This window comes from Ranitomeya variabilis, chromosome 5 (genome assembly GCF_051348905.1).
Source record: "Ranitomeya variabilis isolate aRanVar5 chromosome 5, aRanVar5.hap1, whole genome shotgun sequence".
Classification (NCBI taxonomy): Eukaryota; Metazoa; Chordata; class Amphibia; order Anura; family Dendrobatidae; genus Ranitomeya; species Ranitomeya variabilis.
In genome coordinates, this window is record NC_135236.1 from 9111093 (window position 1) to 9137228 (window position 26136).

A 26136-nucleotide genomic window follows, 5' to 3' on the forward strand; every position below is an offset into this window, starting at 1 on the left:
AGGTGTAGTGTAGAGCTGTGTACAGTACAGGAATAGTAGATACGGGACAGGATGGAGGTGTAGTGTAGAGCTGTGTACAGTACAGGAATAGTAGATACAGGACAGGATGGAGGTGTAGTGTAGAGCTGTGTACAGTACAGGAATAGTAGATACGGGACAGGATGGAGGTGTAGTGTAGAGCTGTGTGTACAGTACAGGAATAGTAGATACGGGACAGGGTGGAGGTGTAGTGTAGAGCTGTGTACAGTACAGGAATAGTAGATATGGGACAGGATGGAGGTGTAGTGTAGAGCTGTGTGTACAGTACAGGAATAGTAGATACGGGACAGGATGGAGGTGTAGTGTAGAGCTGTGTACAGTACAGGAATAGTAGATACAGGACAGGATGGAGGTGTAGTGTAGAGCTGTGTACAGTACAGGAATAGTAGATACGGGACAGGATGGAGGTGTAGTGTAGAGCTGTGTACAGTACAGGAATAGTAGATACAGGACAGGATGGAGGTGTAGTGTAGAGCTGTGTGTACGGTACAGGAATAGTAGATACAGGATGGAGGTGTAGTGTAGAGCTGTGTGTACAGTACAGGAATAGTAGATACAGGACAGGATGGAGGTGTAGTGTAGAGCTGTGTGTACAGTACAGGAATAGTAGATACAGGACAGGATGGAGGTGTAGTGTAGAGCTGTGTACAGTACAGGAATAGTAGATACAGGACAGGATGGAGGTGTAGTGTAGAGCTGTGTGTACAGTACAGGAATAGATACAGGACAGGATGGAGGTGTAGTGTAGAGCTGTGTACAGTACAGGAATAGTAGATACGGGACAGGATGGAGGTGTAGTGTAGAGCTGTGTGTACAGTACAGGAATAGTAGATACTGGACAGGATGGAGGTGTAGTGTAGAGCTGTGTGTACAGTACAGGAATAGTAGATACGGGACAGGATGGAGGTGTAGTGTAGAGCTGTGTACAGTACAGGAATAGTAGATACAGGACAGGATGGAGGTGTAGTGTAGAGCTGTGTACAGTACAGGAATAGTAGATACAGGACAGGATGGAGGTGTAGTGTAGAGCTGTGTACAGTACAGGAATAGTAGATACAGGACAGGATGGAGGTGTAGTGTAGAGCTGTGTGTACAGTACAGGAATAGTAGATACAGGACAGGATGGAGGTGTAGTGTAGAGCAGTGTACAGTACAGGAATAGTAGATACAGGACAGGATGGAGGTGTAGTGTAGAGCTGTGTGTACAGTACAGGAATAGTAGATACGGGACAGGATGGAGGTGTAGTGTAGAGCTGTGTGTACAGTACAGGAATAGTAGATACGGGACAGGATGGAGGTGTAGTGTAGAGCTGTGTGTACAGTACAGGAATAGTAGATACAGGACAGGATGGAGGTGTAGTGTAGAGCTGTGTGTACAGTACAGGAATAGTAGATACGGGACAGGATGGAGGTGTAGTGTAGAGCTGTGTACAGGAATAGTAGATACAGGACAGGATGGAGGTGTAGTGTAGAGCTGTGTACAGTACAGGAATAGTAGATACGGGACAGGATGGAGGTGTAGTGTAGAGCTGTGTGTACAGTACAGGAATAGTAGATACGGGACAGGGTGGAGGTGTAGTGTAGAGCTGTGTACAGTACAGGAATAGTAGATACAGGACAGGATGGAGGTGTAGTGTAGAGCTATGTACAGTACAGGAATAGTAGATACAGGACAGGATGGAGGTGTAGTGTAGAGCTGTGTGTACAGTACAGGAATAGTAGATACAGGACAGGATGGAGGTGTAGTGTAGAGCTGTGTACAGTACAGGAATAGTAGATACAGGACAGGATGGAGGTGTAGTGTAGAGCTGTGTGTAAAGTACAGGAATAGTAGATACAGGACAGGATGGAGGTGTAGTGTAGAGCTGTGTACAGTACAGGAATAGTAGATACAGGACAGGATGGAGGTGTAGTGTAGAGCTGTGTACAGTACAGGAATAGTAGATACAGGACAGGATGGAGGTGTAGTGTAGAGCTGTGTACAGTACAGGAATAGTAGATTGTCACGATTCCTCACCTCTGCCACCAATATGTCACGGATTCACACCGTGACCTTTACCCCTATGTCACGGATCGGGGTGACTTTAGGCCAACAGACAGCTATCACATGTGCAGGGGGCTTATCTTAGTTATCCCTCCACTGCTACAATGTGATAAAAAAAACACACACAAGGCTATTGACCTCTTAGTTTACAGCAGGGGCTTATTTTAGTTATCCCACTGCTCTTCAATATACCATGAACTGCAGGGATTTATATATATCCCGCTTACAGTTCGACTTGAAACCTGCAGCTCTCTGGCGCCCCCTTTACCCTCAGGTCAGATTAGGTACTGCACCTAGGATAATTAGTCGCCAGAAAGGCTGCCTGCTATGTACTGGCTATTGGGCACGCTGCAGCGAAGCAATTTAACTACTCCCGCTCAGTCAGGAACAATAATTATCAATATCGCCATTGCTACAACGACTCCCAAAGGCACAGTGCGCAGTATTGCTGCCACCAGCTTCGATTAAACGGGTCCGAAGGTAACCCAAAACAGTAGCGTAATTCCCTTCAGAAGACTTAGGGTACCTTTTAGAACAGGAAGAACGAATCTAGTATATTAAATATTATACTCCATAAAAGGTTTAAGGCAGTGTTTATAAACCGTTATATAAAGATATTACAATATGAGACAATTGCAAATATGTACAAGGTAATTATAGAATAAAAGGAATAAATGAGAAGAGGTAAAACTCACATGTTCTCAGTTCATTTGAGGCAACCAGGCTAGTGGGCGGAGTTCCCAAATGTCCCAATTCATCAGGGTACTGGAATAAGACCAGGCTCACCCAGTGTCACGATATGGTATGAAATATCATATAAGTTTAGTTTCTCTTGTCAGCCCAGGATGTGGGCTAAGAAACCCCCCTTCTCTTTTACTTCAGAGTTGAGCTTGCCTTGCCAATGTACATGGGGGAAGAGCGTTTTATTGCCTAAAGGAATGTTTACGACCAGGTAGAAGCTTCCTCCAGCAAGAACTGGATTCTAAGTCTCTAGAACCATGCGGTCCTTTGTTCCATTTTTGTAAGATATTAGGCAAACGATTTAAAATACGAACACAAAAATATATCGTCATAATCACACTCGGAGGATCTACCCATCACTCTAAGCATCAGCGTCTAACTCCATCGGGTGAAGAAGTAGGGATTGCTCTGTAAATAATAGGACATATTTGATCTCCTTAGAAAGCCCACGGTAATCTGAGATGAATGCTGGGTTTGTCAGGACTATGATATGTTCAGCAGCGGAATTACAAGTCTTAGAAAGATTTAGCTTATACTTAGCCAGAATGCAGAGAGAGGAGGGACTGGGATAGCCAGCCTTTTTGGTGATGTCACCAAGCTAAGCTATAACTGTTTTGGCCGGACTCCAGCAGTGAGTCTGTTGCTGGAAGAACATGTGGGTCTGACCTGAAGAGCTGTACCTCATGCATTGGGATTTTTGGGAGCCCCTCCCACTAGCATGGTGTTTGCCTGAACTGATATGAACATGTGAGTTATCTTTTCTTCCTTTAATCCTTTTATTTTCATAATTACCTTGTACATATTTGCAATTGTCTCATTTGTAACATCTTTGTATAATTTTGATAAAGCACTGCCTAACCTTTCTGGAGTATAATATTTAATGCTAGTTCTTCCTCCCTACTCTAAAAACGTACCCAGTCTCTTGAAGGGAAATTACGCTACTGTTTTGGGTTAGCTCCGGACCCGTTTGATCGGAGCTGGTGGCAGCTTACCGTGTGCAGACTTTTGGGGTGTTGTTTCAGCGACTGCAGCTTGATAATTATTGTTCCTGCCTGCGTGGGAGTAGTTATCGCGTCGCTGCAGCGCGCCCAATAGCCAGTACATAGCAGGCAGCCTTTCTGGCGACTAATTACCCTAGGTGCAGTACCTAATCTGACCTGAGAGTAAGGGGGGCGCCAGAGAGCTGCAAGTGTTAAGTGGAACTGTAAGCGGGATACACAAATCCCTGCAGTTCATGGTATATTGAAGAGCAGTGGGATACCTAAAATAAGCCCCTGCTGTAAACTAAGAGGTCAATAGCATTGTGTGTGTTTTTTTATCACATTGTGGCAGTAGAGGGATAACGAGGATAAGCCCCCCTGCACACGTGATAGCCGTCTGCTGGTCTAAAGTCATCCCAATCCGTGACCTAATGGTGGCAGTGGTCGGGAATCCCTGTGGATTTTCGTGACAAACTGCGGGCCACGGCTAAGGGATCGTGACAATTGGTGACAGTCACGGTGTGAATCGTGACACCCAGACTCCAGCAGACAGATTCTGAGGGCTGGGTAAGTGGAGTCACTTAAATAACCACAGCCTGTGACATCACCAAAAGGGTTAAGTTAAGATCGCCCTCCTCTTTCTTCAGTCTTAGTAAATTCAGCCTAAATTTGTCTAATGCCTATAACTCCGCTACAGAACATGTCATAGTCATAACAAACCCAGCATTCATCTCGTATTAACGTTGGCATTCTAATGAGATCAAATATGTCCTATTTGTGATGCATAATTACAGAGAAATCCCTACTTTTTACCTGATGGAGTTAGGAGTTGCTCCTTACAGGGGTTGATAGATCCGCCGATGGACTATAACAATATGCATTTATTATTTTCTTATCCTAAACCATTGGCCCAATATCTTACAATATTAGGACAAAGACCCTCATGGATTCTGGAGCCTTCTAATCCATTTCTAGCTGAAGGAGAGTTTGAGCCTAACCAAGCGATCGTAAAAATTCCTTTCTTCAATAAAACTCCCCCACATACATTGACAAGGCAAGCTCTTGCCTGAGTGAAAGGGAAGGGGGGGTTTAGCCCACAGCCTGGGCTAACAGGAGAAACTAAACTTATATGATATTTCATACAATATCGTGACACCTCCCCCTTTTTGTGTGTGCTACGGAGGCAGAACCTCTCGGTATGCCTCCATGCGCACCTCAGTAGGTTCACCCTGGCGGGACAGTCCCTCTGCATTCCCATGCTCCCTGCCCGCTTTGTGTTCAATGGTGAAGTCAAATTGCTGAAGGGCAAGGCTCCAGCATAGCAACCTGCCATTGGTTCCACACATGGCGTTTAGCCAGCGCAGAGGGTTGTGGTCGGTCAGCACGGTGAAGGTGCGACCGTACAAGTAGGGCTGCAAGCGCTGCAGGGCCCAGACTATGGCCAGGCACTCCTCAATGGTGGAGTAGGCCACTTCCCTCGGCAAAAGTTTCCGGCTCAGGTACAACACGGGGTGCTCTTGATCCTCCGAGTCAACCTGGCTGAGCACAGCACCAAGGCCAAACTCGCTGGCGTCAGTCTGTACCAAGAACGGTCGACTACTGTCGACTGCTTTCAACACAGGGGCGTTGCACAGAGCGGTTTTCAACGCCTGGAAGGCCCCCTCACAGCCATCTGTCCAGTTGACGATGTAGGGTAGCTTCTTCCTGGTGAGGTCCATCAAAGGTTTTGCCAGGCTACTATAGTGCTGTACGAAGAGCCTATAGTACCCTGCAGTGCCCAGGAAGGACATCACCTGTTTCTTGGTCCTGGGAGTGGGCCAGTACACGATTGCTCCCACTTTCTCAGGCTCTGGCTTTAGGGTGTCTCCGCCTACCCGGTGCCCCAGGTAGTGGACCTCCCTCATGCCCATCTGGCACTTTCCGGGCTTGATAGTCAGTCCTGCTCGGTGAATTCGCCTGAGCACCTCCTCGAGATGCTGCAGGTGTTCCTCCCAGGAGGGACTGAAGATGGCAATGTCATCCAAGTACGCCACTGCGTACTTCTCCAGTTCCTGAAGCAGGAGGTTGACAATCCGCTGGAAAGTGGCAGGGGCATTCTTCATGCCGAAGGGCATGACCGTGGACTCGTACAGTCCGAAGGGTGTGATAAAGGCGGACTTCTCCTGCGCCTCGGGGCTCAGGGGAATCTGCCAGTATCCTTGACTCAGATCCATTATTGTCAGGTATTTTGCGCCAGCTAACTTCTCAAGCAGCTCCTCGATGCGCGGCATTGGGTGCGCGTCAGAGGCTGTAATGGCGTTGAGACCCCTGTAGTCCACGCAGAACCGGGTGGTCCGGTCCTTCTTTGGCACGAGAACTACGGGTGAGACCCACGCGCTCTTTGACCGTCGAATCACCCCCAGCTGTAACATCTCATTGATGATCTGGCGCATAACCTGCTGCACCTGGTCGGAGATTCGATAGGGTGTTCGCCATAGTGGGGCATGATTCCCGGTGTCTACCTCGTGGACTGCTAACTCAGTCCTTCCAGGCCGGTTGGAGAACACGACCCGGAAGGGTTCCAGTGTGGTTTGCAACTGCATCCGCTGTGGTTCAGTTAGCGAGGCGCTTACCTCCACGTCCTCGATGGAACCACTGGCCTTGGCTTGGGCCAGCATGTCCAGGAGGGTGTCCTCCTCCCCGTCTTCGGGTATGCTGCAGACCGGTAGGACGAAAGGTTCACGTTCGTGATGAGCCTTCATCATGTTGACGTGAAAGGCCTTTTGCCTACCCCTAGCTCTTGCCTGAGTGAAAGGGAAGGGGGGGGGGGTTTAGCCCACAGCCTGGGTTAACAGGAGAAACTAAACTTATATGATATTTCATACAATATCGTGACATAGATACGGGACAGTATGGAGGTGTAGTGTAGAGCTGTGTGTACAGTACAGGAATAGTAGATACGGGACAGGATGGAGGTGTAGTGTACAGCTGTGTGTACAGTACAGGAATAGTAGATACGGGACAGGATGGAGGTGTAGTGTAGAGCTGTGTGTACAGTACAGGAATAGTAGATACGGGACAGGATGGAGGTGTAGTGTAGAGCTGTGTACAGTACAGGAATAGTAGATACGGGACAGGATGGAGGTGTAGTGTAGAGCTGTGTACAGTACAGGAATAGTAGATACGGGACAGGATGGAGGTGTATAGAGCTGTGTACAGTACAGGAATAGTAGATACAGGACAGGATGGAGGTGTAGTGTAGAGCTGTGTACAGTACAGGAATAGTAGATACGGGACAGGATGGAGGTGTAGTGTAGAGCTGTGTACAGTACAGGAATAGTAGATACGGGACAGGATGGAGGTGTAGTGTAGAGCTGTGTACAGTACAGGAATAGTAGATACAGGACAGGATGGAGGTGCAGTGTACAGCTGTGTACAGTACAGGAATAGTAGATACGGGACAGGATGGAGGTGTAGTGTACAGCTGTGTGTACAGTACAGGAATAGTAGATACCGGACAGGATGGAGGTGTAGTGTAGAGCTGTGTGTACAGTACAGGAATAGTAGATACCGGACAGGATGGAGGTGTAGTGTAGAGCTGTGTACAGTACAGGAATAGTAGATACAGGACAGGATGGAGGTGTAGTGTAGAGCTGTGTACAGTACAGGAATAGTAGATACAGGACAGGATGGAGGTGTAGTGTAGAGCTGTGTGTACAGTACAGGAATAGTAGATACAGGACAGGATGGAGGTGTAGTGTAGAGCTGTGTGTACAGTACAGGAATAGTAGATACGGGACAGGATGGAGGTGTAGTGTAGAGCTGTGTACAGTACAGGAATAGTAGATACGGGACAGAATGGAGGTGTAGTGTAGAGTTGTGTACAGTACAGGAATAGTAGATACAGGACAGGATGGAGGTGTAGTGTAGAGCTGTGTGTACAGGAATAGATACGGGACAGGATGGAGGTGTAATGTTGAGCTGTGTACAGTACAGGAATAGTAGATACAGGACAGGATGGAGGTGTAGTGTAGAGCTGTGTACAGTACAGGAATAGTAGATACAGGACAGGATGGAGGTGTAGTGTAGAGCTGTGTACAGTACAGGAATAGTAGATACGGGACAGGATGGAGGTGTAGTGTAGAGCTGTGTACAGTACAGGAATAGTAGATACAGGACAGGATGGAGGTGTAGTGTAGAGCTGTGTGTACAGTACAGGAATAGTAGATACAGGACAGGATGGAGGTGTAGTGTAGAGCTGTGTACAGTACAGGAATAGTAGATACAGGACAGGATGGAGGTGTAGTGTAGAGCTGTGTGTACAGTACAGGAAAAGTAGATACAGGACAGGATGGAGGTGTAATGTAGAGCTGTGTACAGTACAGGAATAGTAGATACAGGACAGGATGGAGGTGTAGTGTAGAGCTGTGTACAGTACAGGAATAGTAGATACAGGACAGGATGGAGGTGTAGTGTAGAGCTGTGTGTACAGTACAGGAATAGTAGATACAGGACAGGATGGAGGTGTAGTGTAGAGCTGTGTGTACAGTACAGGAATAGCAGATACAGGACAGGATGGAGGTGTAGTGTAGAGCTGTGTGTACAGTACAGGAATAGTAGATACAGGACAGGATGGAGGTGTAGTGTAGAGCTGTGTACAGTACAGGAATAGTAGATACAGGACAGGATGGAGGTGTAGTGTAGAGCTGTGTACAGTACAGGAATAGTAGATACAGGACAGGATAGAGGTGTAGTGTAGAGCTGTGTACAGTACAGGAATAGTAGATACAGGACAGGATGGAGGTGTAGTGTAGAGCTGTGTGTACAGTACAGGAATAGCAGATACAGGACAGGATGGAGGTGTAGTGTAGAGCTGTGTGTACAGTACAGGAATAGTAGATACAGGACAGGATGGAGGTGTAGTGTAGAGCTGTGTACAGTATAGGAATAGTAGATACAGGACAGGATGGAGGTGTAGTGTAGAGCTGTGTACAGTACAGGAATAGTAGATACAGGACAGGATGGAGGTGTATTGTAGAGCTGTGTACAGTACAGGAATAGTAGATACAGGACAGGATGGAGGTGTAGTGTAGAGCTGTGTACAGTACAGGAATAGTAGATACAGGACAGGATGGAGGTGTAGTGTAGAGCTGTGTGTACAGTACAGGAATAGTAGATACAGGACAGGATGGAGGTGTAGTGTAGAGCTGTGTACAGTACAGGAATAGTAGATACAGGACAGGATGGAGGTGTAGTGTAGAGCTGTGTGTACAGTACATGAATAGTAGATACAGGACAGGATGGAGGTGTAGTGTAGAGCTGTGTACAGTACAGGAATAGTAGATACAGGACAGGATGGAGGTGTAGTGTAGAGCTGTGTACTGTACAGGAATAGTAGATACAGGACAGGATGGAGGTGTAGTGTAGAGCTGTGTACAGTACAGGAATAGATACAGGAGAGGATGGAGGTGTAGTGTAGAGCTGTGTATACAGTACAGGAATAGTAGATACAGGACAGGATGGAGGTGTAGTGTAGAGCTGTGTGTACAGTACAGGAATAGTAGATACAGGACAGGATGGAGGTGTAGTGTAGAGCTGTGTATACAGTACAGGAATAGTAGATACAGGACAGGATGGAGGTGTAGTGTAATAATAATAATAATACTTTTATTTATATAGCGCCAACATATTCCGCAGCGCTTTACAACTTATAGAGGGGACTTGTACAGACAATAGACATTACAGCATAACAGAAATCACAGTTCAAAAGAGATACCAGGAGGAATGAGGGTCCTGCTGCTCGCAAGCTTACAATCTATGAGGAAAAGGGGAGACACGAGAGGTGGATGGTAACAATTGCTTTAGTTATTTGGACCAGCCATAGTGTAAGGCTCGGGTGTTCATGTAAAGCTGCATTAACCAGTTAACTGCCTAAGTATGTAGCAGTACAGACACAGAGGCTATTGACTGCATAAAGTGTATGAGAACATGATGAGAGGAACCTGATTATGTTTATTTATTTATTTTTTATTAGGCCACACAGGGATAGTTAGGTTAATGCGTTGAGGCGGTAGGCCAGCCTGAACAAATGAGTTTTTAGGGCACGCTTAAAACTGTGGGGATTGGGGATTAATCGTATTAACCTAGGTAGTGCATTCCAAAGAATCGGCGCAGCACGTGTAAAGTCTTGGAGACGGGAATGGGAGGTTCTGATTATTGAGGATGCTAACCTGAGGTCATTAGCGGAGCGGAGGGCACGGGTAGGGTGGTAGACTGAGACCAGAGATGTAGGGTGGTGCTGAGCTATGGAGTGCTTTGTGGATGAGGGTAGTAGTTTTGTACTGGATTCTGGAGTGGATGGGTAGCCAGTGTAATGACTGGCACAAGGTAGAGGCATCGGTGTAACGGTTGGTGAGGAATATGATCATGGCAGCAGCATTCAGGACAGATTGGAGCGGGGAGAGTTTGGTAAGAGGGAGGCCAATTAGTAGAGAGTTACAATAGTCCAGACGAGAATGAATAAGAGAAACAGTAAGAGTTTTTGCAGAGTCGAAGGTAAGAAAAGGGCGAATTCTAGAAATATTTTTAAGATGCAGATAAGAAGAGCGAGCCAGTGTTCGGATGTGGGGGGTGAACGAAAGCTCGGAATCAAGGATGACCCCAAGGCAGCGGGCATGTTGCTTGGGAGTAATGGTGGAACCGCACACGGAGATGGCAATGTCAGGCAAAGGTAGGTTAGTAGAGGGAGAGAACAGGAGGAGTTCAGTTTTTGACAGGTTCAGTTTCAGATAGAGGGAAGACATGATGTTAGAGACAGCGGTAAGACGATCACTGGTGTTTTCTAAGAAGGTCGGAGTGAAAGCAGGAGAAGAGGTGTATAATTGGGTGTCGTCAGCATAGAAATGATACTGGAAACCAAATCTACTGATTGTTTGACCAATAGGGGCAGTATACAAAGAGAAGAGGAGGGGGCCTAGGACTGATCCTTGAGGAACCCCAACAGTAAGGGGAAGGTGAGAGGAGGAGGAACCAGCAAAACATACAGTGAAGGATCGGTCAGAGAGATAGGAAGAGAACCAAGAGAGAACGGTGTCCTTGAGGCCGATGGAGCGGAGCATAGTGAGGAGGAGCTGATGATCCACAGTGTCGAATGCTGCGGAGAGATCCAAGAGAATTAGCATGGAATAGTGACCATTAGATTTAGCTGTTAGTAGGTCATTAGAGACTTTAGTGAGGGCAGTTTCAGTAGAGTGTAAAGAGCCGAAGCCAGATTGAAGAGGGTCGAGAAGAGAGTTATCTGAGAGATAGCGGGTAAGACGGGAGTGGACCAGGCGTTCCAGGAGTTTAGAGATGAAGGGAAGATTAGAGACAGGTCTATAATTAGTGGCACAGTTTTGGTCGAGGGAGGGTTTTTTAAGTAATGGATGTATGATGGCATGCTTAAATGAGGAGGGAAAAATACCGGAAGTGAGGGAAAGGTTGAATATTTTTGTTATGTGAGAGGTGACAGCCGGGAAAGGGACTGGAGATGTGACGGAATAGGGTCACTGGTGCAAGTGGTCGGGCGAGAAGATGCAAGGAGCCTGCTTACTTCTTCTTCTGTAACTGGTTCAAAGTCAGAGAGTGAACTAGATGCAGTGGGGGAGGGAGGACAGTGCCTGGTATGAGGAGATTGGGAGATGATTTCCTGGCGAATGTGGTCAATTTTTTCTTTGAAGTAATTGTCCAGATCGTCAGCGCGGAGATCTGTGGTTGGGGCCTGCTCTCTTGGGTTGAGTAGGGACTGGAAAGTGTCGAAGAGACGTTTAGGGTTATTGGACAGTGAGGTGATGAGGGTGTTGAAATAGGTTTGTTTGGAGAGGTGAAGAGCAGAGTTGTATGTTTTTAGCATAAACTTATAATGGATGAAATCTTTGGGTAGATTAGATTTTCTCCACAGAAGTTCGGCGCACCTGGAGCACCGCTGCAGGAAACGTGTTTGCAGCGTGTGCCACGGTTGTCGCCGTCTGTGTCGAATTGCTCTATGTATAGGAGGAGCAGCTTCATCCAGGGCACTTTGCAGGGTTTCATTGTAATGCTTCAGAGCAGAATCAGGACATGAGATGGAGGAGATTGGGGCCAATGAGGACTGCAAGTTCTTCATAAGTTTCTGGGTGTTTATGGCCTGTATGTTTCTATAAGTGTGGAAAGTGGGGGTCACCTGAGCGGGATGGCAGTTCTTGATAGAGAATGAAAGAAGATTGTGGTCAGAGAGCGGGAGAGGGGAGTTTGTGAAATCATCCACTGAGCAAAGCCGGGAGAAGACCAAGTCAAGGGAGTTTCCATCTTCATGCGTTGGAGAGTTAGTATGCTGCGAGAGGCCGAAAGAGGAGGTTAGAGATAAAAGGTGAGAAGCAGATGGGGAGAGGGGAGAAGCAATGGGAATGTTGAAATCACCCATGATAAGGGTGGGGGTGTCACAGGAGAGAAAGTGTGGAAGCCAGGTGGCAAAATGATCCAGGAACTGATGAGAGGGGCCAGGAGGACGATACACCACCGCCACTCGCATGGAGAAGGGGACGTAGAGTCTGACAGCATGGACCTCAAAGGAAGGGAATACAAGTGAGGGTACTTGGGGGATAACTTGGAAGGTACATTTGGGTGAAAGGAGCTGACCAACGCCTCCACCTGCTCTGTTGTCTGATCTTGGGGTATGAGAAAAGTGTAGTCCACCATATGAGAGAGCAGCAGCAGCGGTGGTGTCTGACTGCTGGATCCAGGTTTCGCAGTGTAGCGCTGTTCTACAGCATTGGAGGATGTATTTGGATTTATTGTACGTTTTTTCAGTGTCTAGAAGTTCTGGTGATGTCTCTCTTTTCACTTATGGTCAGTCGGGAGTTGGGGGCAGGGAAACTTTACTGTAATTATCCGGAGGGTTTTCATGACCCCATTACTCTGCTTTCTTTGTGACTTTGCGGCCCCCGCGCTCATCAGTCATCAGACTCCATGACAGCGCTCATGGTGTGATGTAATTATCTTCCATTGCTCCCAGTGATTACCCCTGCGCAGTATACAGCGACTAGATATAGCAGAGCTCAGCTAACACTTACTACTAGCTGTGATGATGCAGCATCGTGTTACATAGGACTGCAGATGACATCTACATTATCTGTACTCAGTGTGTTATCGGTGGTGTTACATAGGACTGCAGGTGACATTTACCATATGATCTGTACTCGGATTTATCACTGTGTGGCCTTACATAGGACTGCAGGTAGCTACCACTTTACATACAGACATGCCCTATAGTTCACCGGTATCGGCTCTGCTACATCGGTTGACACCTTGCAGATACAGGTCCGCGTCTGATGTTTCCGTGTAGCGATCGGTGCAGATTTCGCGCGGTCTCCCGGCTGTGACTTTTCGCTTGCGGTCGGTTGGCGGCTTTATGTAGACGCTGAGGAGCGGCTGCTATTCTTGTCACTCGGTTTATGTCGGCGTCCATGTTGTGTCGCTCGCACACAACCCGCGGAGTCACTTTCTTGGTGTTGAGAATATTTATGTCTGCGGCAGCTGCGAGTTCACAGAGGCCTCCGGCAGTGCCTGGCCCCTCGTGTCCCCCATGACATTTACATCCTGAACAGATGGAGTCTCCCCCACCCGCCATCACGTCACCCTGTAAAAGGGCAACGCCGCCGAAATCTCCAAGAGCAGTTTTGGGTGAAGTTATTTCTGGCCGATCACTACCCCAAGTATCGATGATGGCGAGTGAGGATTGTGAGGGGTCAGGGAGGCGGAGCAGATGTCACAAGCCCCGCCCTGCTGACCTCCATTGTGCTGCTCTCCTTTAAGCATCTTGTCCTTAAAGCCCGTTAAAGGGGAGGTCTGCTGGACTTTGTTGCATCCGTCAGAGCCTATTACAGATACAATAATTCTGCTTTTTTATTTTGTCTTTGTTCTTTCCACAGAATGTTGAATGGCGGCGAGATGATGACGCAGCTGCCGGCGCTCGCCGGGCCGCACAATGTCCGTTACTAATTGCACTTTGTCGACTTCTTGCGTCTCGCACAAATTTCAGGACTGGACGGAAATCTAATATTCATGTGCCTTTCACTGAAAACACAGAACAGTCGCCATAGCAACCGGGACAGCGACGAGACACCGTCGGCATCAAGGTCAGCGGCGTTTGAGCACATTAACCCCTGACATGACCAGACGATCAGGAAATGGTGCACGGCGGAGGAAGCCATTTTGTGTTCTTAAAGGGGGAAAAAGTAAAAAAAAACGTGTCTACTGCTTCACTGCCACAATGGCTGCCTTATGCTGTCAGTGATGACAAAATGGCGTCTGGGCACCAAAAACACTCAAGACTCCATAGGTACGACGTATCTAAGGCCACAAAATGGCTGCTCTCGTGGTTTCTGCGCTGGGGGCGGAGTCAGACGCGTGGAATCAATCCCAGATCTACAGTGTTTTCACCAAACGCCAAAATCTGACAAAACCTCATTGTTTGCGGTACTTCTGCCACCGTCGGGGAAACTGCACACAGGGTGGCGGCCATTTTGTGAGGGGAGGCCGCCAGGTGCTTTACCAGGTACTGATGACGTTACCGCGAGGTACGAGTGACTTGACTCAATGGCACCTTCATCTACAAAATGGCCGCCGGTGGCGCGTGTGTGGCGGATCTGTTTGTTCTGTCTGTTTTGGGAAATAATGAAATCTATGAGTAGAAGTTTATAGAGATAATGTAATATATAGAGATTATACGTAGAGTATTATAAGCTGGAGTTTTATTATGTTACGGAGGCCGCGATATATCAGGGAGTAAAGCTGTACCATGTCTAATAACAGGGGGGGGAGACACCGCTAATATCGCCCCATATTCCTGCCTCCGCCCCGGGGGCCGTCACATCAGCTGGTCTCACTCCCCCCCCCCCCCTCTTATTTTGGGTTTAAATGGAACATTCCAAGAATCTGAGCCAATGAGAATGCTCGCTCGCCCGAAGCTTGTTGTCCTGTGTTTGTTTGTAGATGATCTCCATGGCAACGCCTAAGCGCCCGCCTTCATGACGGGCTGAAAACAAAATGTCCGCTGCCCGACTCACAGGAAAACTGCAATGTATAAGCTAATAATAAAGTGTCTGAACGCAGCCGGCGTCCGCGTCTTCTGTGCGTCGCTCCGCGGCATGTGCCGCCATATTGTCCTCAGTAATGAGCGCGGGGTGGGGCTGTGGTCGGAGGGTGGGGCTGTGGTCGGAGGGTGGGGCTGTGGTCGGCCCGGACCCCACAGAGCAAATAACCGCACGGCTGTTTCTAGTAAGAAAATAACATTTATTTGTTTTCCTTATTTGGATTTTTTTTCTCCTGCTCCTGAGGAACAAGTTTCCACCACGGCCTGCGGGGGCGCCACACGGTGACCTCCTACTGCTCCAAACACCCCCATCTCGTGTCTGCGGCCCTCACCCAGCAGAGGCCCCACAGCGGACCCTCTCTTATGAGGGGCAAAAAGATAACGGACATTACAAATGTACAAGTGGGTGGAGCTTATTATGTAATGGGGGCGGGGATGATAACCACAACAGACCGGATGCTGCCTGCAGCTCTGATGCAGAGTACAGGACGGGGGAAGGGGCCGCAGGAGCCCCCCATACTGAGGAAGGGGCCGCAGCAGCCCCCGATACTGGGGAAGGGGCCGCAGGAGCCCCCTATACTGAGGAAGGGGCCGCAGGAGACCCCGATATGGAGGAAGGGGCCACAGGAGACCCCGATATGGAGGAAGGGGCCACAGGAGACCCCCATACTGGGGAAGTGGCCGCAGGAGATCCCCATACTGAGGAAGGGGCCGCAGGAGACCCCGATACTGGGGAAGAGACCGCAGGAGTCCTCAGAGGGGACCCCCACACTGGGGAAGGGAGACACTGTGGGACCACTCTGTCCTCAGAGTGGAGCGAGGGTCCGGCCACAACTTCCCCCAGAACTACTTCTTCGTCACAGAGATCGTCCTCAACAGCAGAGGGAAACACACAGGAAGACATGATAGGCGGCGGAGTCTGGAGTCGGAAACAGCCGAACACCTGCAACCAGAAAACACAGTCAGTCTACAGCCGGCTCCGCCCCCTGCAGGGCGATAGATAGGAAGGAGCTGTGACCCCGCCCCCTGCAGGGCGATACAGATAGGAAGGAGCTGTGACCCCGCCCCCTGCAGGGCGATACAGATAGGAAGGAACTGTGACCCCGCCCCCTGCAGGGCGATACAGATAGGAAGGAGCTGTGACCCCGCCCCCTGCAGGGCGATACAGATATAATGGAGCTGTGACCCCGCCTCCTACAGGGTGATACAGATAGGAAGGAGCTGTGACCCCGCCTCCTACAGGGTGATACAGATAGGAAGGAACTGTGACCCCGCCTCCTACAGGGTGATACAGATAGGAAGGAGCTGTGACCCCGCCCCCTGCAGGGCGATACAGATAGGAAGGAGCTGTGACCCCGCCCCCTGCAGGGCGATACAGATAGGAAGGAGCTGTGACCCCGCCCCCTGCAGGGCGATACAGATAGGAAGGAACTGTGACCCCGCCCCCTGCAGGGCGATACAGATAGGAAGGAGCTGTGACCCCGCCCCCTGCAGGGCGATACAGATAGGAAGGAGCTGTGACCCCGCCCCCTGCAGGGCGATACAGATAGGAAGGAACTGTGACCCCGCCCCCTGCAGGGCGATACAGATAGGAAGGAGCTGTGACCCCGCCCCCTGCAGGGCGATACAGATAGGAAGGAACTGTGACCCCGCCCCCTGCAGGGCGATACAGATAGGAAGGAGCTGTGACCCCGCCCCCTGCAGGGCGATACAGATATAATGGAGCTGTGACCCCGCCTCCTACAGGGTGATACAGATAGGAAGGAGCTGTGACCCCGCCTCCTACAGGGTGATACAGATAGGAAGGAACTGTGACCCCGCCTCCTACAGGGTGATACAGATAGGAAGGAGCTGTGACCCCGCCTCCTACAGGGTGATACAGATAGGAAGGAGCTGTGACCCCGCCCCCTGCAGGGTGATACAGAGAAGAGGGAGCTGTACCCCGCCCCCTGCAGGGTGATACAGATATAATGGAGCTGTGACCCCGCCTCCTGCAGGGTGATACAGATATAATGGAGCTGTGACCCCGCCCCCTGCAGGGTGATACAGATATAATGGAGCTGTGACCCCGCCCCCTGCAGGGTGATACAGATATAATGGAGCTGTGACCCCGCCCCCTGCAGGGTGATACAGATATAATAGAGCTGTGACCCCGCCTCCTGCAGGGTGATACAGATATAATGGAGCTGTGACCCCACCTCCTGCAGGGTGATACAGATATAATGGAGCTGTGACCCCGCCCCTTGCAGGGAGATACAGGTATAATGGAGCTGTGACCCCGCCTCCTGCAGGGTGATACAGATATAATGGTGCTGTGGCGCCGCCTCCTGCAGGGTGATACAGATATAATGGAGCTGTGACCCCGCCCCCTGCAGGGTGATACAGATATAATGGAGCTGTACCCCGCCCCTTGCAGGGTGATACAGATATAATGGAGCTGTGACCCCGCCTCCTGCAGGGTGATACAGATATAATGGCGCTGTGACCCCGCCCCTTGCAGGGAGATACAGGTATAATGGAGCTGTGACCCCGCCTCCTGCAGGGTGATACAGATATAATGGAGCTGTGACCCCGCCCCCTGCAGGGAGATACAGGTATAATGGAGCTGTGGTGCCGCCTCCTGCTGGGTGATACAGATATAATGGAGCTGTGACCCCGCCCCCTGCAGGGTGATACAGTAATGGAGCTGTGACCCCACCTCCTGCAGGGTGATACAGATATAATAGAGCTGTGACCCCGCCTCCTGCAGGGTGATACAGATATAATAGAGCTGTGACCCCGCCTCCTGCAGGGTGATACAGATATAATGGAGCTGTGACCCCGCCTCCTGCAGGGTGATACAGATATAATGGAGCTGTGACCCCGCCTCCTGCTGGGTGATACAGATATAATGGAGCTGTGACCCCGCCTCCTGCAGGGTGATACAGATATAATGGAGCTGTGACCCCGCCTCCTGCTGGGTGATACAGATATAATGGAGCTGTGACCCCGCCTCCTGCAGGGTGATACAGATATAATAGAGCTGTGACCCCGCCTCCTGCAGGGTTATACAGATATAATGGAGCTGTGACCCCGCCTCCTGCTGGGTGATACAGATATAATGGAGCTGTGACCCCACCTCCTGCAGGGTGATACAGATATAATAGAGCTGTGACCCCCGCCTCCTGCTGGGTGATACAGATATAATGGAGCTGTGACCCCGCCTCCTGCAGGGTGATACAGATATAATAGAGCTGTGACCCCGCCTCCTGCAGGGTGATACAGATATAATGGAGCTGTGACCCCGCCCCTTGCAGGGAGATACAGATATAATGGAGCTGTGACCCCACCTCCTGCAGGGTGATACAGATATAATAGAGCTGTGACCCCGCCTCCTGCAGGGTGATACAGATATAATGGAGCTGTGACCCCGCCCCCTGCAGGGTGATACAGATATAATGGAGCTGTGACCCCGCCTCCTGCAGGGTCATACAGATATAATGGAGCTGTGACCCCGCCTCCTGCAGGGTGATACAGATATAATGGAGCTGTGACCCCGCCTCCTGCAGGGTGATACAGATATAATGGAGCTGTGACCCCACCTCCTGCAGGGTGATACAGATATAATAGAGCTGTGACCCCGCCTCCTGCAGGGTGATACAGATATAATGGAGCTGTGACCCCGCCTCCTGCAGGGTCATACAGATATAATGGAGCTGTGACCCCGCCCCCTGCAGGGAGATACAGATATAATGGAGCTGTGACCCCGCCCCCTGCAGGGTGATACACATATAATGGTGCTGTGACCCCGCCCCTTGCAGGGTGATACAGATATAATGGAGCTGTGACCCCACCTCCTGCAGGGTCATACAGATATAATGGAGCTGTGACCCCGCCTCCTGCAGGGTCATACAGATATAATGGAGCTGTGACCCCACCTCCTGCAGGGTCATACAGATATAATGGAGCTGTGACCCCGCCTCCTGCAGGGTCATACAGATATAATGGAGCTGTGACCCCGCCCCTTGCAGGGAGATACAGATATAATGGAGCTGTGACCCCGCCCCCTGCAGGGTGATACACATATAATGGTGCTGTGACCCCGCCCCTTGCAGGGTGATACAGATATAATGGAGCTGTGACCCCGCCTCCTGCAGGGTCATACAGATATAATGGAGCTGTGACCCCGCCCCCTGCAGGGTGATACAGATATAATGGAGCTGTGACCCCGCCCCCTGCAGGGTCATACAGATATATTGGAGCTGTGACCCCGCCCCCTGCAGGGTCATACAGATATAATGGAGCTGTGACCCCGCCCCTTGCAGGGTGATACAGATATAATGGAGCTGTGACCCCGCCCGCTGCAGGGTCATACAGATATAATGGAGCTGTGACCCCGCCCCCTGCAGGGTGACACTTACACTGTGACTTGCCGGCGGCAGGCAGTTATACACTCGGTGACCGGGGGCCAGGACAGGATCTGTGTAGAAATATTCTCCTGGATTTGCGGTGAATCCTGGTGGAGAGAGGATGATGGTGATTGTAGTTCTCCAGGGGTGCAGCAAACATCCAGCACTGGGACACCAAAGGGTTTGTTACAATGTATCAGTGCAGGTCATAGTTGTGACTCCGCTGACATTGTAACAAACACTCAGCAGTCAGGAGCGGTTCTCAGCCCCGAGCCGCTATTACAGGGTTACAGAACCTCTAATCACATGTTCTTTACACAGGGCTGCTCCGGCCCTTTAAGACATGTCAGCAGAATACGGGGACGCCAGGTGAGTGTGAGTTCTGTGGGTGCGAGAATGATGAGAGTTGTTACCTTCGTCCCGCCTCAGCCGCATCTCCGGAGTCTCCAGGTTTTGGTGAACGGCGACAGCAGCGTAATAAGCCTCAAATGAGGGGTGAAAAAGAACGCGAGACGTCAGGGGGAACGGCGAGGCCGAGACGAGCTCTGGAAGGAGGAAACGTCAATTACTACCACCACCATCCTCCTCATCACCAGTGTGCGTAGTCATCAATAGCATATAAATGACCAAAGTCACAATGTGAGCGGCCACACGACAGCCCACACGCTTATGTACAGTCTGTGGATGCTCCGCCCTGAGTGGGATCAGTGGCTACACCGTACTGTCACTAGTGGCTGTATACAGGCCCCGCCCCCTTATCAAGGCCCCTCCTCCAAGACTATGCCTAATACACCCTGTTTCTGAGTATTCACGCTGTAAGATGTTGCTGATCGGGTCACCACTATCCTGCTTCTGATACCATCTTCAGACTCCTGTCATTTCCATCACTTGCTACCCATTGTTTGCTGCCAGCATCACACATTGTTATTAGGCAATGTGCTCAATATGTTGCAATCTGCTGCAATGCAGGTAGGTGCAGGCTTCACTAGATGGCAGTAAAGAGGAAGCAGGTCTGCACCTAAACAGAGCTGACCTGCAGTGCAGCAGTGAGGCCACGAAACAAGCCAGGTCAAATCCTAGACTGTAGCGCAGTACCAAAGGAATAAGCAAACTCGCGGTCAGAGACAAGCCAGGGGGTCCGTAACGGTCAGGAGCAGATAAGCCAAAAGACAAAGGACAGAAACAGGTCAGGATACAAGCCAAGTCAAACCAGTGAGTCTGCACACTAAAGGCAAGCACTGAGTCAAGACGGGAACGGGAAAACAGAGACACAGGTTCAGACAGCAAACGCAGCAGCACCAAATATTATTATTATGGCGCCATTTATTCCATGGCGATTTACATGTGAGGAGGGGTATACATAATAAAAACAAGTACAATAATCTTAAACAATACAAGTCACAACTGGTCCAGGAGGAGAGAGGACCCTGCCCGCGAGGGCTCACAATCTACAAGGGATGGGTGAGAATACAGTAGGAGGTCGTGCAGTGGTTTGGTGGATCGGTGGTTACTAGTGATGAGCGAGTATACTCATTGCTCGGGTTTTCCCCAGGACGCTCGGGTGGTCTACGAGTATTTGTTAGAGTTCGGAGATTTCGTTTTCATCGCCTCAGCTGAATGATTTACAGCTACTAACCACCATGAGTACATGTGGGGGTTGCCTGGTTGCTAGAAAATCCCCACATGCAATCAGGCTGGCTAGTAGCTGTAAATCATTCAGCTGAGGCAATGAAAACAATCTCCGAACACTAACAAATACTCGGACACCACCCGAGCGTGCTCCGGAAAACCCGAGCAACGAGTAAACTCGCTCATCACTAGTGGTTACTGCAGGTTGTAGGCTTGTCGGAAGAGGTGGGTCTTCAGGTCCCTTTTGAAGGTTTCGATGGTAGGCGAGAGTCTGATGTGTTGTGGTAGAGGGTTCCAGAGTATGGGGGAAGCACCCCATAAAGAGAAATCTTGTATAAGATAGTGGGAAAAGGAGATAAGAGGGGAGTAGAGAAGGAGATCTTGTGAGGATCGGAGGTCACAGATGTATGGAGGAGACAGCTTGTGGATGGCTTTGTATGTCATGGTTAGGGTTTATACTGGAGTCTTTGGGCAATGAGGAGCCAGTGAAGGGATTGACAGAGGGGAGAGGCCGGGGAATAGCGGGAGGACAGGTGGATTAGTCGGGCAGCAGAGAGTAGGATGGATTGGAGGGGTGCGAGAGTGTTAGAGGGGAGTCCAGAGAGTAGGAGGTTACAGTAGTCGAGGCGGGAGATGATGAGGGCATGGACTAGGGTTTTTGCAGATTCTTGGTTGAGGAATGTACGGATCAGTGAAATATTTTTGAGTTGAAGGCGGCAGGAAGTGGAAAGGGCTTAGATATGTGGTTTATTGCAGAGATCAGTGTCAAGGATTACCCCAAGGCAGGAGCTTGTGGGACTGAGGAGAGTGGGCTGCCATTTACTGTAATGGATAGGTCAGTTGGGGTTGTCGCGTGAGATGGGGGAAAGATGATGAATTCTGTTTTGTCCATGTTAAGTTTCAGAAATCTAGCGGAGAAGAAGGATGAAATAGTGGACAGACATTGAGGGATTCTGGTTAGTAGGGTGGTGATATCTGGTCCAGAGATGTAGATCTGTGTGTCATCAGCATAGAGGTGATACTGAAAGCCATGAGATTCTATGAGCTGTCCCAGGCCAAAGGTGTAAATGGAGAAGAGCAGGGGCCCAAGGACTGAACGTTGCGGGACTCCGACAGATAGGGGGTGAGGTGAGGAGGTGGTGTGTGAGTGGGAGACGCTGAATGTCCGGTCTGTTAGGTATGATGAGATCCAGGATAGGGCCAAGTCTGTGATGCCAAGGGATGAGAGGGTCTGTAATAATAGGGAATGGTCCACTGTGTCAAAGGCAGCCGACAGGTCCAGGAGGAGGAGGATAGAGTACAGTCATGGCCAAAATTTTTGAGAATGACACCAAAATTATATTTTCACATGATCTGCTGCCCTCTGGTTTTTATTAGTGTTTGTCTGATGTTTATATCACATACAGAAATATAATTGCAATCATATTATGAGGACCAATAGGTTATATTGACAGTTATAATGAGTTAATGCAGCAAGTCAATATTTGCAGTGTTGACCCTTCTTCTTCAAGACCTCTGCAATTCTCCCTGGCATGCTCTCAATCAACTTCTGGACCAAATCCTGACTGATAGCAGTCCATTCTTGCATAATCAATGCTTGCATTTTGCCAGAATTTGTTGGTTTTTGTTTGTCCACCCGTCTCTTGATGATTGACCACAAGTTCTCAATGGGATTAAGATCTGGGGAGTTTCCAGGCCATGGACCCAAAATCTCTATGTTTTGTTCCATGAGCCATTTAGTTATCACCGTTGCTTTATGGCAAGGTGCTCCATCATGCTGGAAAAGGCATTGTTGGGTGCCAAACTGCTCTTGGACGGTTGGGAGAAGTTGCTCTTGGAGGACATTCTGGTACCATTCTTTATTCATGGCTGTGTTTTTAGGCAAGACTGTGAGTGAGCCGATTCCCTTGGCTGAGAAGCCACCCCACACATGAATGGTTTCAGGATGCTTTACAGTTGGCATGAGACAAGACTGGTGGTAGCGCTCACCTCTTCTTCTCCGAATGTCCCAAACAATCGAAAAGGGGATTCATCAGAGAAAATGACTTGGCCCCAGTCCTCAGCAGTCCACTCCCTGTACCTTTTGCAGAATATAAGTCGGTCCCTGATGTTTTTTCTGGAGAGAAGTGGCTTCTTTGCTGACCTCCTTGAAACCAGGCCTTGCTCAAAGAGTCTCCACCTCACAGTGCGTGCGGAAGCACTCACACCAGCCTGCTGCCATTCCTGAGCAAGCTCGGCACTGCTGGTAGTCCGATCCCGCAGCTGAAACAGTTGTAAGATACGGTCCTGGCGCGTGCTGGTCTTTCTTGGGCGCCCTGGAGCCTTTTGACAACAATGGAAGCTCTCTCCTTGAAGTTCTTGATGATGCGATAGATTGTTGACTGAGGTGCAATCGTTGTAGCTGCGATACTCTTCCCTGTTAGGCCATTTTTGTGCAGTGCAATGATGGCTGCACGTGTTTCTTTAGAGATAACCATGGTTAACTGAAGAGAAACAATGATACCAAGCACCAGCCTCCTTTTAAAGTGTCCAGTGATGTCATTCTTACTTAATCATGACTGATTGATCGCCAGCCCTGTCCTCATCAACACCCACACCTGTGTTACTGGATCAAGCACTAAAATGATGTTAGCTGCTCCTTTTAAGGCAGGACTGCAATGATGTTCAAATGTGTTTTGGGGGTTAAAGTTCATTTTCTGGGCAAATATTGACTTTGCAAGTACAGTAATTGCTGTTAAGCTGATCACTCTGACATTCCGGAGTATATGCAAATTAGAAAAAATGAAGCAGTAGACTTTGGAAAAATTAATATTTGTCTCATTCTCAAAATTTTTGTCCATGACTGTAGTGTCTCGGCGGTTAATAGGTCATTGGTGACTTTAGTTAGGGCAATTTCAGTGGAGTGGTGTGACCGGAAGCCAGATTGTAAACGGTCGATGAGGGAGCAAGAGAGGTGGGAGGACAGTTCAAGGTAGACGTGTTGTTCCAGTAGTTTTGAGGCATAGGGTGATACAGAGGATGGATCCTGAGGAGGCATGCGAGTTGCCGCCGTGACATCCTGTCCTACACCATCTGGAATGTTAAGAGGCCATTCTGCCTCACTATTCATACATCTGCTATTGCTCTGGAGGAATTTTGTGAGGGAACCGCTCCAACACTAAGAAATCATCCATTTGGATTCTTCCCCAAGAAATTTTATCCAGTGGAATGGAATTATTCCATTGGTGACCATGAGCATGTGGCAAAAAAATAACTTTAGGCATGACAAAATCTTCTTGAAGGAGCTAAGATCCCCGACATCTATACCAACCACAAAAATCTGGAATGTCTTCTTCAGTCCGGCCATAGGCCAAATCCATGCCAAGCTCAATGGTCCTTCCACTTCATCCTCATGTACTGTCCTGCAGAGAGGACATGCAGGGCTGGTGCCCTATCCAGACACTTTGCTCCTTGTGATGCCACTGGAGCTGCACCCTCGCCTGTTACTTGAAAAGATCCTTGCTCCGATTTCGCCACCAAAAGGAAGTTCTCTGGTTTCAAAGGCACTTCACATGCAAGTCTTATGTTGGGTCCATTATTCTATCCAGTCACACTGGAGTAAAACGAACTGCTGAACTCCTTGCTCTTTTCTACTGGTGGCCTAAATGGAGACTTGACATAATTCAATCTTGCCCTCAGTGTGGGCAGTTTAAGCCCTCAAGTGCCTCTGTAGTTCCTTCCTACATGAGAGCCCTGAGCTGAAATTTCTATAGATTTTGCTAGAGATCTTCTGAAGGCACTAGGGTTCACTACTACTGGGTCATAGTATCTCCAAGATGTCTTGTTTGTTCCATCTACTCCACATTTGGGTCAAATATTTTTCAAATACGGTAAATTTCGGGTTCTCCTGTCTCCCAGCTCGTATAGTTTCTGACCACAGTGTGTAATTCGTTTCTGGCTCTGGAGAGCCCTCAGCAAGAATTAAAAAAACAATCTTTAGATTTCTCAGCTTATCAACCCCAAAGTAATGGGAAGACAGGACATCAATCGGTCAATGGAGCAATATCTACGAAATGTGTCCAACTCCCATCAAGATAATTGCCTGGATTTGCCTTTTTGTTTTGAGCAGGAAGAGGAAGTCGGGGATCAGCTGTAGCCTGGACTTCCTCTTCATGTTCAAAATGTCAGACGGCGGAGGTAGTCACACGAGTGCTGATTGGGCGCTGGCGTCCCAGCACCGCACGAGAGCCCCGGGGAGAGCGAGTGCGGACATCTGCTTCTGGTCACCAATTGTTTGCTGCAGGCTTATCACTGTGTCACAATCTTCTATAATCTGCTTGTGCTGTGGTTAACGCGTCGTTTGCTGTAAGCATCACAGACTGTTACTGGAGTCGGTTCACATTACGTTGCCACCTACATCTTTGTGTTGTCTCAGACTTTCTGTTTTCCTCTCCTGCCCTCTTGGTTCTGTGGAGAGTTCTGCCTCGCTGTCTGTCTGCTGTCCAGGATAGCCTGTTGGCCGGCTCTTTATTGTTCCATGTGCCTTCCAGCCTCCTGGGCCAACACTCTGGCTGACCCGCAGCTTTGTGAGTCCACCTCACCAAGTGAGTCTTACAACCTGCTTATCATTGCTCCTCTTCCATACTGAGACTCCACCTTCTTACTGAAGCTCCGCCTCTTATTAAGAAGACTCCACCTCATCACTGAGACTCCACCTGCTTATTATTGCTCCTCCTCTATATTGAGACTTCTCCCCCACTAAGGCTCCTCCACACTGAGTCTCATCTTCTGTATTGAGGCTTCTCATTACTTAACTTCACTTACCCGATATTTTTCGCCATACAGAAGCTCCTCCCCCTTACTGAGTCCCCTCCCCTCTGACTTTGTTGTTACATAATCATCTTGCCTTCCTGCTGGTTCTCTGCCACATTATCTAGTGTAAAGAAGCAGAGCTGCAGTGTAAAGTATGGGAGAGTTAAGGAACAGCAGACCAACCAATGAGACAGGAAGAGGACTTGAGATTCCTCAATGCAGCTAATCTGGAGTCACTAATACCAGACAAGCCCTAACAGAGCAGAGCTGCAGTGTAAAGCATGGCAACCAATTAGTCAGTATATGACAGCAAGATGCTTACCTGACGGCACGGAGCGGAGGACGGAAGTGTCACGCTGCGCCAGCTGCTGATAGGGTGAATCTAAGGCATCATCTGCAGGGCTGAGACAAGAACTATAAGGGGATGACCCCCTA

General features: G+C 49.3%; 1 protein-coding gene and 2 long non-coding RNA genes across 3 annotated transcripts in view; 1 reads left to right on the forward strand and 2 right to left on the reverse strand.

Moving 5' to 3' along the window:
• LOC143774182 (insulin receptor substrate 1-like) overlaps nucleotides 1-14912 on the forward strand; it is a 33617-nt gene extending 18705 nt beyond the window's left edge. Inside the window, exon 5 of the mRNA XM_077261548.1 lies at nucleotides 13731-14912. Within this exon, the coding sequence (XP_077117663.1) occupies nucleotides 13731-13738 (8 nt within the window). The 3' untranslated portion in view covers nucleotides 13739-14912. The remainder of the gene's footprint in view (nucleotides 1-13730) is intronic.
• Nucleotides 14913-15007: 95 nt separating this feature from the next.
• Nucleotides 15008-19825, reverse strand: LOC143773238 (uncharacterized). The gene is made up of 3 exons (XR_013215112.1): nucleotides 19695-19825; nucleotides 19294-19388; nucleotides 15008-15836 (listed from the first exon to the last, which is right to left on the reverse strand). It is a non-coding gene; the product is annotated as an uncharacterized LOC143773238 (long non-coding RNA).
• Nucleotides 19826-26023: 6198 nt separating this feature from the next.
• LOC143773239 (uncharacterized) overlaps nucleotides 26024-26136 on the reverse strand; it is a 46850-nt gene continuing 46737 nt past the window's right edge. Inside the window, exon 3 of the long non-coding RNA XR_013215113.1 lies at nucleotides 26024-26103. This is a non-coding gene — a long non-coding RNA (uncharacterized LOC143773239). The remainder of the gene's footprint in view (nucleotides 26104-26136) is intronic.